Source organism: Solanum pennellii, chromosome 2, assembly GCF_001406875.1.
Source record: "Solanum pennellii chromosome 2, SPENNV200".
Classification (NCBI taxonomy): Eukaryota; Viridiplantae; Streptophyta; class Magnoliopsida; order Solanales; family Solanaceae; genus Solanum; species Solanum pennellii.
Genome location: NC_028638.1, coordinates 31,960,544 through 31,972,595, shown reverse-complemented (window position 1 = coordinate 31,972,595; position 12,052 = coordinate 31,960,544). Strand labels below are relative to the sequence as shown.

Below are 12,052 nucleotides of genomic sequence, written 5' to 3'. Positions count from 1 at the left end.
TGACGGTCCGTCCTGCATGTCCGTCACAAAGTTCAGAGAGTCAAATTCTGTAAAGGGTTTGTGACGATCCGTCGTACCTACGACGGTCCGTCCTGCAGTTCCGTCGCGAAGTTCAGAGAGTCGATCTCAGTACCCAGATTTTCAGAGTTTAAGTGTTTTGGAACGAAGTCCCTCGACGGTCCGTCGTGACCATGACGGTCCTACGCGTGGTCCGTCGACTCAGTCAGTTTTTATCAGAAATATTTCTACTGCTCAAACCGACTAAACAGGTTGTTACACTTAAATTGAAACTTGAGTCATAAAATGAAATTAAAACGTTTATTAAAACTTTTGAAACTTTAAAAACTTTGTTTTGACTTACTTCTTAAAATCTAGATTTAACTCTTAACTTCTTTGACTTTAATCTTAACTTTCCTTGAATAGGATTATGGATTCAAGCTTCATTATCTCATGTTTATGAATGATTTCATGATGTTAAGATGTAGCTTATAGTGTTTGAAATAAACTAAGAAACATGGGTACATCACTTAGGAACTAGTATGAAAGAGTAGGGAATGAATGGGGTGGGCTTGGCGTCCTTAGCGCACTGAGAAGCGTGGGGGGCCAGGACCTAAACTTCAGAGGCAAAGTTGGGGCACTCAAGCTGGCGCGGAGCCCCAAGGCCCTACAGACAGGTGTTCTGACTTTTCTCCTCTATTTTGCATCTCTAAACCCTCTAAACTTCCATGGTTCACCCAATAGATTTGACTCAAAAAATAACCCAGAAACACGAATCAAATTAGCACTAGGCATACAATAACTCAAGCAACAAGAATTCAACAATGTTCTTCAAGAATTTCACTTTTTTATCATTCAACCAACTCAAAATCGCTGAATTTAAAAAAGTTGGTGTTGGGTGAACTAACCCAAGATGAAAAGATCTCACTACGTTGATAGGGATCACCCCTGATGAATTTCACTCGCAAACTTTCGCGTTCTTGTCGAATTCTTGACTTTTCTCCCTTTCCTTCTTCTTTTCTCTCTTTTCCAAGCCCTAAACATAAATTTTAATTTTCTAATCTGATCTAAAACATGATTTTACCCCAAATAAACCCCTATCACGGAATAGGAAATTAATTGGTGAAAATACTAGTTTGCCCTTTCTTAAATCCGGATTGTGATTTTCCTTACTTTAATAGCCCAACTTACGATGGTCATATCTCCCTCATACAATATTCAAAATGCTCAAACTCGGGGGCGTTGGAAGATCTCTCTGTATTTTCAAGCTTATCAAGAAATTCCTGTAACTCACCCTTAGCTAGAATTTATGGTCGTTTGAAATGACCAAAACTCACTTTCTTAACTTAGGCAATTTTTCGGATTTTTCCTTTTCTTTCCAAAAATGAATATTTTTAGTTTCTTAATTTATTCCTAACTATTTAAAAGTCTGAGATGTTACAACCCTCCTAGACTATGACCGAAATTCTAGAGAAACACCTTAACTAAACTAAGGTCCTATTACCCTCTCGAAATTATTTTTTTATAATTTTGTGAACCTTTTATTTTACTTGGCACACTTCGTGACACCATGCAATTAAGGCGTGTGGGCAATATTTGGATTTCAGGTAAGATAAAAAAGAGATGTGAGTTATTTGAACTCTTGCTCGTTCCCAATTCAGTGCTCAATAATACTCGTAAAATATACTTGGTCCTATGTTTTTAAAACATACTTCTTCTGTGATTTGATATTAGTGCTCAAAACTTAGCTCAAAGACTATCTTGGAAATCTTAATTTTGCTTGGTTGGTTGATTTTAGATAGCTATAACACTTTTCTTAAAACTAGCCCCGAGGCTCTTTGGATATCTCAATTTCCGTTCTTGTTTAAATGTGAAAACGCTTCTTTTAAACCTCTTTGGGAATACACAGTCCCCATATACTTCTTTGAAGAAAGATCTTCAACTTTACTCTTTACTGAACTCAACCCTTAAGTCTTAAAACAAAGTTAAATCTTTCTAAAGACGACTTTGCTTTGACTTTCTTCTTAACTTCTCGACTTGACTCTTATCTTCTTTGACTTTGAACTTAACTTTCATTCAATTTGATTGTGGATTCAAGGTTTATGATCTCATGTTTATGGATGATGTCATTATGTTTAGATTTACCTTACAGTATTGGAATCAACTAAGAAACATAGGTACACACTTAGGAACTAGTACGAAAAGGTGGGGAAAGAATGGGGAGAACTGACGTCGTTGGCGCTCGAGAGACGCGGGGCGCTAACCCTCAAAGTTCAGAGAACTTTTTGTGGCGCTCTTGCTGGAGCGACGCGTCAGAGGCCAAAGTTCAGAAGAACTTTTGTGGCGCTCTGGCAGGCCAGCCCTTTCCCAGAAAACCTCCAACTTTTCGCCTTCGTTTTTCATCTCTAAACCCTCCAAACTTCCATGGTTATTTCCCTAAACACTTAGGAACATTAGTACTATAAATATACACTAGATTCAACCCGAAATTATACAAGGAAACATGAATCAATCCATCAAGAAACTTCAACTAAACAACCCACAAGAATTCAAACGAATTACATCAAGAACTCAAAGGATTTCTTTTCAAAACAAACATTATTTCACTGAATTGAAGCATGATTGGAGAGTCGGTGAACTAAACACTGTGTGTGATCTCATATACCTTGTAGGGATTATCCCCGACGAATTCCACTCGCAAAACTTGAACATCCTTGGTGATTTCTTGATTTCTCTCCTCTTTTCTCTTCTTTTCTCTCTTCTCTCTTCTCCAAGCTCTAGCATAAGTTCTATCTTTCTAAACTGAACAAAGGTTTTGTTTTATCCCAATTAATTCCTAAAAAATGATTAATTAATTAGGTAAGGAAAAAAAACTTTTCCCTTCCCAAATCTGGATTGGGCTTTTCTTAATCCAACAGCCCAGCTTCTGAAAGGCATAACTCACTCATTCGAACTCGAAGCGCGCAAATTCGGCGGAGTTGGAAAGTTTATTCTAAGGTCTTTCCAACAATATCTGGAACTACCCCTAAATCATCCTAAGTTAGGAGTTATGGTCATTTGAATTTGAACAAAAACTCACTTTTGAACTTGAAATTTTCAGATTTTCTTCTTTCCAAAAAATAAGTAGATTTTAAACTATTTTCTAGTTCTTTCTAGTTGCGAGATGTTACATAAATATAGAGTTCAATGTAAATTTTGTATTAAAAATTATGAATATGAGATTGATTGTTTATAAATACACCCATACAGAGGTAGAGTAGACGATGGTGTTGGACTTTTGGTGATTCCTTAAAATTTAAATTTTCTATTGTTCTTTTTTTTTCAATTCATTTTTTCATACAAGTAGTAAATCTTGTTCTAAATTCTGTATAAATTCTTTTTGTTATCAATAAAAAAAAGTTGAAATCTCATTAACCCTTTGAGGTTTATTCATAATTTATGTCCTCTTACAATGTACAAGGTTCAAGAATCTCAAATACTAATACAAAGTTACAATACAATATGAAAGAGAATATTAGTTTGATCCGTTAAATCTGACTAACCCCTTAAGAGGCAAGGGTTAAATAAACTAGTATTTTATCGAAGAACCCCAACCCCTAAATCAAACCTAAGTGTAACTCAGTATGTCCAAGAATCGAGACCGTTAAGGTTGACCTTTAATGGACAATGTTGGACCCAACCAGCCCAACAGTTTGGTTGAGCTAAAATTATTAGCTTTTATTTTATTAATCATCCAAAGCCTACTAATTCAGATTTGCCTAAGCTTATTAGGAATGATTAAAAAAATCTCTCTCAAAAAGCTCTTTATATTAAAATTTGATTAAAAGAATTCTATATAAGAACTGAGTTAACCCTTCAACTAATACCTACATGTAGCTCGAAGGGCACCAATGATTACAATTGAGTAGAAAGAGTGCATAACCTTCTACCAAATGATACGTGAAAGAAATTTAGAGTAATGAAAAGTTCATTTATATATTGGGATAAGTCAGCCAAAGCTATCTTATTCACAATATCGTTGAATCATCAACTAGCTTGACATGTAAAGAGAGAATCAAATTAATTACCTTTTCCTTTGATTTTTTCCTTTTTAAGTAAAATCAAAATGGACACACACAATTAATAATTTCCCTTGATTTAAAATTTACTAAATCTAATTACCTCATACATGGTAAAATCATAAATGTGTACAAACCCCTTACTTGGAGAAACTTTGACTTCACATATAGGAATGTTTGACGAAAAAAAATAAAATGGACTAGAATAGACAAGGGAAAAGTTCATAGACTTACAAAACATTTCTATGTTCACACTATTTGGCAAGCAAAATGAAATGACAATAATGTCCATTACATACATGTAATTCGACCTAAAAAACTCTAGGTTCTATCGAAATCTTCCTTGGATCCATCGCCTCTCATCTTAAGGGTAAAACTGGAATAAATGTCCCAACTCATCAAACATATCTCCATTATATTGTCTCTTTGAAATATAACGGACAGTTAGCAAACTGGGGGCCCGTTTGACCTTGTGTTCTTCTAAACAAAATTTTATTTGACTTTGACCTTATGTTCTTCTAAACAAAATTTTATTTGACTTTGACCTTATATTCTTCTAAACAAAATTTTATTTGACTAAAAAATTTGTCTACATTATTTCAATAGTTGTCTCGCCGACTAAGTACACTTCAAGGGAAAAATAGATTAGCTATTAAATCCTACTAGTAGTTTTATTTGTCTTCTTCAAATACCATTTTCAGAAAATTGATACACTCTAGAGAGGAGAAAATTGGAAGAAACAAAATGAATAGCTCTAATTCATCCCCTTCTGAGACAATTGAACAGGTACGCATATTTGTGTATCTTTACTAATTTTCAATTGTTATTTTTTGTTAGTTTTAATAATCTAGAGTTAGATATCTTATAATTGGATTTTAATTCATTCAAGATTGATTGTTTTTTGCTATATTTTTTTGTGTGAGATATAATTCTTACCATTTTGTTTATGCATTTGCATTTCAAAATGGAAATGGAAAATTATATTTTTCCTTTGATTGTTGTTATAATTTCATGAGTCTATATGTTTGATATCATCTTAATTGATTTCTATAAAAGATAGCATTTTTTCAAGAAATTGAATTTTGATCTACTATGTGAAGTTGGGTTATGACTGAATTTGGATCTAAATTGTATATATTAGGAAGTTTTCCAAACTATATAAGAGAATTTTAGATAGTATCTCACTAGATTGAATAGAGGGTAAAATTAGAGTTATCTAGCAGTTTATACAAATTTCAATCATTAAATTTACTCTTGATTTTATATTTCAAAGTTTTTTCTTCATAACTCTTTCATGTTAGATATATATAGATGTCTTGCAAAATAAAAAGATTCTTTTTGACGATTTTATACCACATGTCTAATAGTTGTTTATTAATAAAATAAAATTAAAACATTCTTAGTAAGGAAGATGATAAGAAGGGGGAAGACTATAAGAAGGGGACTAGACCTTACTTACATATCCTAATAAGGTAACAAATCTCATCCAATTATTAGCAAATATGAATAAAATAAGAGTTAGAATGCATTAGGTATACTGTGATTACACATTTGTTTATAACACATTATGATGATATGTTTAAATAGTTCAAAATTATAAAAGACAAAAAGAAAATTAAGTCACCAACCCCAAATATTTAGGCAAGTATTAATGTGTAAAAGGATATAATGTCTCATTTTCTTGCCATGTTATAAGGGAAGCGGGAGTGGTCGTGTGCTTTAACGACTTGTTTGTATCGTAAAACTAAACGTGTAGCGATTTTGTAATTTTAACTATAACCTACTTTGACATCACGACATATTTGTTTTCTCTCATGCTATCTAGAATATGTTAAACTTTCAATGGGTTTGTATTCTAGTTGTCCATTCTACTTCTTTTCACATTAGAAAAGGAGCATTTTAACGACATAGAAATGATAATTTTACCCTAAATCATCCCATAAAGCCCTATTCTCTATGTCTTTGTTGAGTTCTTTCTTTCTACTTAGTTCATGGACTTGATCTGAGCTTTTCTCTCTCAAGGCAGGCTTTGGAGCCAAGAGTTATACTTCAACAACACTCCTAACCATGTCAAGCCAACTCCCTATTTGCTACAAACCAAACTTCCTAGTATGTTAGAGTCGTATCTTTATTTGCTTCAAACTCTTTTTTCAACCTATAAATATATCATCATCGTCTTAACAAATCAATATAAAAAGATGAAGTAAATTCAAATTTTGATTCACATGTAAAATCACATGTATAGTGGGATGAAAGCGAAAATAATAATTCTATGTCAGTTATGGAAGGTACCTGACTCATAATTGATGAATTTGTAGGCTTGATTTCTATTGAATGCATGTCAATAGGAGCCTTCAATAAGCCAATTACAGTATACTTTGTAGGAGATCTATTGTGGTCTAGGGTATTCCTCTATCTTAATATTTTGAGTTCGGAAGAATTTACTTGGAATGAAGAAATTCTAAATTTTATTTCTTAATATTTCGATTGGCGAATTTATTAGCCCTATTTGTAAAATACCCCTATTCCTATTAGGGCCGTGAGGCAAAAAAAAATACTTGATGAACCTTCAAATTCTCAGATATCAAATTAAAGCTGATAGAAGTTAAGTGAAGTCTCATAATCATACTTTTATTGAATGCTTCCATATGCTTGACTAAATAAAAAGAATCAAGCTTACCAATCGTAAAAGAATCATTCGTTTATTATTGGTGTGCATCATCAAGGGTGTGATCATATGGATGAAATTTCTTCATTCTTAATAATATATTATTGAACCTTCTAAATGGTGAAAGCTTGTTAAGAAACATTTTCCCCTCAATGGAATCTATGTGATCCAAGTCTAAATTAATGTGTTCCGAATGTACCAGATGTATCGATAAAAAGAAGAACTGCCACAAAGGCTCATAGTAGGTGATGAGGTTTCTCTCTGTGATGAAAAGATAAGGGATGAGGTTTATACAAATTCCATGAGTACTAGGATTGTTTGGTGTGCAAGATAAGATGAAATATCTCAAGCTTAAGTTTGAGATTAGATTAATATGTATTTTGTTGACGATGTAAAGAAGTGAAGTCTTAGTTTCAAGATTATATTAATATGCAACATAAGATAAAACCTCGCGGAAAGGTCAAGAAAATCTTAAAATTAATTTCTCATTATACATAAAGAAATAAAGTCTTAGTTTCTCTTAAAGTTTAAACTCTAAACAAGCCTTAGTAGAATTTTAAACCTTTATGGATCATTAGCTTGATAAGTATTTTTTTTCTCATAATTCTTTTGATATACGTATATTTGATGACAATGTTGTTTCAAGTAAATTTATTGTTCAAATAATGAGAAAGACTATTTCAAGAGTAGCTTGATAAATATTTTTTATTTTTTTGTACTATGTATATTTCATGATAATATTACTTCATGTAAGATTACTTATTTTGGAAAGTGCGATATTTGTAGTGAGATATCAGATCAATTGAAAATACCATAACCTATTTAATATTTGCAGGGAGAAGTGGAACCTAGCAGGAATATGCCAACATGGCTAGGGCCACTTTTGAAGAAGACATTCTTTGGTGCATGTTTGGTGCATGATGAACTTGAAAAGAATGAACTGAGCAAGTATTGTATCACATGTGATTCAGATTTATGCAAGCATTGCATCTCTACCAACAAACACAATGATCATGACCAGCTAAAGATTTATCGACATGTTTACAAAGAAGTTGTTCTTCTCGAGCAGATGGAGAAGTATATTGATTGTAAATTAATTCAGGTAAACTTAAATTGATATAGACGGTTACAATTAGAAATAAAAGTGTTTTACTAGTTGTATCCTTGAGCCATCTCTGTTTGGACCCACTAGTTAAGTCTACCCATTGGTGTGAAGTTGAGCTTGAACAAAATGACTAAAGTTTAATTATTTTCGGTTAGAACTTAAGATACATATGTTGATTTTTTTTGTGGTTGCCTGAAGTTCTTGTACATATCGATGAAATTCAGCTGTTTTTTTTTTTAAATCATGCAAAAAAAACTGAACTTTAATTATTGTTTTTTAAAAAAAATATATAATTAGCGTATATATGTTAGTGATGTGATATATATAATTTTCTATGTGCAGCCATACAAATGCAACAAGAAATTGGTAATTTCTTTGAATCCTCTGCCACATTGTGGGTCTGGCTCTTTAATTGCTGGAGATCCTACTTGTCTCACTTGCAAAAGGAGATTGCATGACCCTCGACAATTTCAGTTCTGTTCCATTGCTTGCAAGGTGCATATCACTCCCTCCATCTCAAATTAAGTTGTTTCACGATGATTTTTATTTTATTTTTTTAGTAATTTTTAATATTGAATTCTGGAAATTATGCTTGATCGAAAACAGTCTCTCTACTTCCACGAGGTAGTGGTAACGCTTGAGTACATTCTACAATCCCCAGACCTCATTTATTAGATTTCATTGGATATGTTGTTGTTGTTGTTGTTGTTGTATAATCCTAAATAGAACGTTGAAATTGAAAAAAATGTACTCCCTCTTCCACAATTTATGTGATATTGTTTGAATTGACATGAATTTTAAAAAAAGAAAGAAAGACTTGAAATTTATGCTCCAAAATCTCTCATTATAGGTAAAATGAGTATTTTTAAACCAAATTATAAGTAAATATCAAATTGTATCATTATTTTTAAACCAACAAAGGAAGTACTGAATGTTATGAATCAATCCCAGTCCGACGTGGAATTTGACGTCACCGAATCAATAATTGGGTCAAGAAGAAGTAATTAGATCAAAAGACCTTCGCAAAGGTTTAATTGAGATTCATTCCCAAATAGTAACTAGTCTAAAAGGTAGAGAAGTTGGAAAGATAGATTAGGCTCATTGTTTTGTGAAAGTCTAGTTCTCCTCATATCCCTTCTGAACTATCCCTATTTTCTCATTTCCCTTATCCAGCCTTCTATATATTTGTTTGGGGTTTTTTACTATTTTATTTGATACGTTTACTTTTGAGAATTGTAATTGAACTTTAGTCTTATTAGTATATTTGAAAAGCGGTTATTGTTGTGTTGAATTTGAGTTCTTTACACCAAATATAGGGGAAACACCCTTTTTTGAGACAGATTTAAAAAAAGTAAGATACATGACTTAAATTAAGATAAATAGAGTATTATTATATATGTACATTGTCAATACACATAATATTTTTTTTGTGAATAACATATGTTATGATGGAATTTGTAGGTGGAAGCCAAATGGGGAAAGATTGTTGAGACGAAGCGGAAGCGCAAGAGGAAGGGAATTCCTCATAGAGCTCCTTTAAAATAAACATGCTTTGTTTTAATTTGATCATTTTGAAGTACTTTGCTTGAAGAATTATAGACGGTGTGATTTCATATTGCTACTTAAAAACATTTGTTCTTTCAACTATTTTTAGTTTTAATTAAGACTTTTGGAACCTAATTCTCTTTCATGCGTTGTTATTGTGTTAAAAGTATGTGTGGATGCATGATCTCTCTTTTAAAGTGCTTCTTGTTTTTAAATAAGATAGTGTTCTTACACGGGCTCATGAAAAATCAAGTATTCATTAAAGTTTTCAGTCTAATCGCTTCATGGTAATAGACTAGTCCATCCTCATGCCCTACATCTCAATTTAGTCAGAAGCAAGAAAAAATCAAGTCTTCGGTCATTGCATATATAAAATATCAATTAGTCGTTTCATCAATTGAAGATCATGAATGCCCAAGAGGAAAGATTTGAGTGATAATTAGTTGCTAGAATACATTAATAAGTGACGATAATTTTTTGAAAACGTGTAATATAGAGTAGCCCTATGCAACTATGGAAAACATAGTACTTTATAATATAATGAGACAATTAGTTTAAGACTTTAAAGTAATGAGAATATGTTACAAAAAATGATATCCTTGTTTTTATGAAAGTTATTTGAATGAAAATCATGAACAATTTTTTTTATGAAACCCATCAAAAGCAAAAGTTTTCGCATTTCAAGAATTAGATAATATTGATTCTCATATTATTTAATTGCTCTAAATTTATGAACATTGAATAGAACTTAAATAACTGTTTCGAGCCTTGCAATGAAAATTTTCAGTTGACATAAATTTTATATCAACAAACTTCAAAAGGTACCAACAAAATGTGATATGCAATCAACAAGCATATGTATATCTTGTTCTATACTCGAGGAAATAACATCAGTACACTACAACGAATAGTAAAACCAGAGAAAGCCCATCCTTTTTCATTACAACCCGTGCAATCAGCAAGGAGTAGATTCATTGTTCCAAATATTAGCATTTATTTCCTAAAAGTTCAAAAGTACATAACAGTTAACAAAACACTATTTACTTTATCAAGAACAGAAGTCCCCAATGTTCCAGATGCAAGCTATCCCCACACATGATTTATGGTTAACATGCAGCAAAAATCTCTTTCATTAGAAATCGCAAGCCTTGTTTAAGCAAAAAGATGAGATCTATTTTCCTACCAACGATATTTGCGACATGGATACTCTTAAGCTGGGGCAGACCCACACTATACGGAGGGGATGCACGTGAACTTGGTTACTTCCTAAAAATTGATATGTATATATGTATATTTATTTTGACAAAATGATAGAAATTAAGATATAGTTAACAGTGCACCCATAAAAAGCATAGAAGTGCCCTTTTGCAATTGGTAGAAGGTAGAGATACCACCCTCTAGACCAGGGTTTGAATTCTACTTATGCCTGTTTTTATTTTAAATTTAGTTTAGACCTCATATTTGAGCTATGTTTATATTGGTGCACCCAAGTCTTCAAATCTTGGGTTTGCCTTTGCCCCAAGTTGTTAGGCCTTCGTAAAATGCCATCAGAAGGTCCATATCTTTTGACACTTTTGTGCCTTCTTGCATATAGTCTCATCTACAACAATAAAAATTGTAAAATTGATCCTTCCATTTGAAGTTCTGCTTCTAAAATGATTGATAAGGTCACTCACTCGATTATACTGAAGGCTTTGCTATCGATGAATCAAGATATGATGCCGGTCTATTAGACCAAAAATGCTGTTAGTGAATATGTCAAAATGTCTACTTGAGCATGCCCAAAATTGAAAGGCATAAATGTAAAATGAGGTCATGTTAAAAGACACATATATATTATGCCAAACTGAATTTAAGAAAAAGATTATTGATTTCGTTTGAACCCCTCTTTAGTACTGTAGCTATGTCCATGTACGGATTCGAGTCTTGTTTCACCTAATATCATTTACTTTTTTAATATATTTGGCTAATAAAAGAGAATCAGACTTGCACCTACTTGACATATAGAAAAAAAGAATTAGATCTGCACATTAATAACTCATTTGTTTGTGTGTATCTTTTGAATTATTTGAAGAGAGGTAAGGTGAGTCCACCAATGCCAAGAGTTGGAAATCAACATATCCGTTCCTTCACATGCATCACCTTGTTGTGTAGAATACAATTTCAATAATTCTCTATTCTCATGTGAAAATCATTAAGAGGATTAGCAGGAGAAAAATGTGGGAGAGGTAAGTAGCAAAATCAGTACTTTCATCAAGGTGATTAGAAATGTATACAAATATATAGATGTGTTGACACTTAATTTAAGCCTAACATTTTCAAAATTCGTATCTTTTAAATTTTTATTTATTCAATAGCTAAAAATACATTTTTTATAAATTTATTGATACTTATTTGTCAAAATTTCAGAATCTTTTATCAATTAATTTTAATTATGTTATTTTTGTCACAGCTAATTTGACTACGTTCAAATATCTGTTCATTTTTTCTTAAGGTATTGTTACGTTTAGTTGTGAGCTTTACGTGGCTAATGAAATGTATCGTTGTTATCTTCTTTACTTGCTCCAAACAAAAAGATCCATGAAATATTTGTATTGGAACTTCAAAAGTTTCTATTATTTATGCAATATAATATGAGAACTTCATTTTGAAAATATAAAAAAAAAATAGGAAACAAAT

At 32.0% G+C, this 12,052-nt stretch overlaps 1 protein-coding gene across 1 annotated transcript; it reads left to right on the top strand.

Annotated features, from left to right (window-relative positions):
• The first annotated feature begins 4,799 nt into the window (after positions 1 to 4,799).
• Positions 4,800 to 9,373, top strand: LOC107010812. Its single transcript, XM_015210086.1, has 4 exons — positions 4,800 to 4,841; positions 7,559 to 7,825; positions 8,171 to 8,323; positions 9,290 to 9,373. The coding sequence occupies exons 1-4, from the start codon at positions 4,800 to 4,802 to the stop codon at positions 9,371 to 9,373; spliced, it is 546 nt and encodes a 181-aa protein (XP_015065572.1).
• The last annotated feature ends 2,679 nt before the right edge of the window (positions 9,374 to 12,052 follow it).

Excerpts from the sequence above, each read along its gene's own strand:
- LOC107010812 (XM_015210086.1), top strand. The coding sequence starts at position 4,800 with ATGAATAGCTCTAATTCATCCCCTTCTGAGACAATTGAACAG. Across the intron at positions 4,842-7,558 it reads CTTCTGAGACAATTGAACAG|GGAGAAGTGGAACCTAGCAG; the intron begins GTACGCATATTT and ends TAATATTTGCAG. Across the intron at positions 8,324-9,289 it reads TCTGTTCCATTGCTTGCAAG|GTGGAAGCCAAATGGGGAAA; the intron begins GTGCATATCACT and ends TGGAATTTGTAG.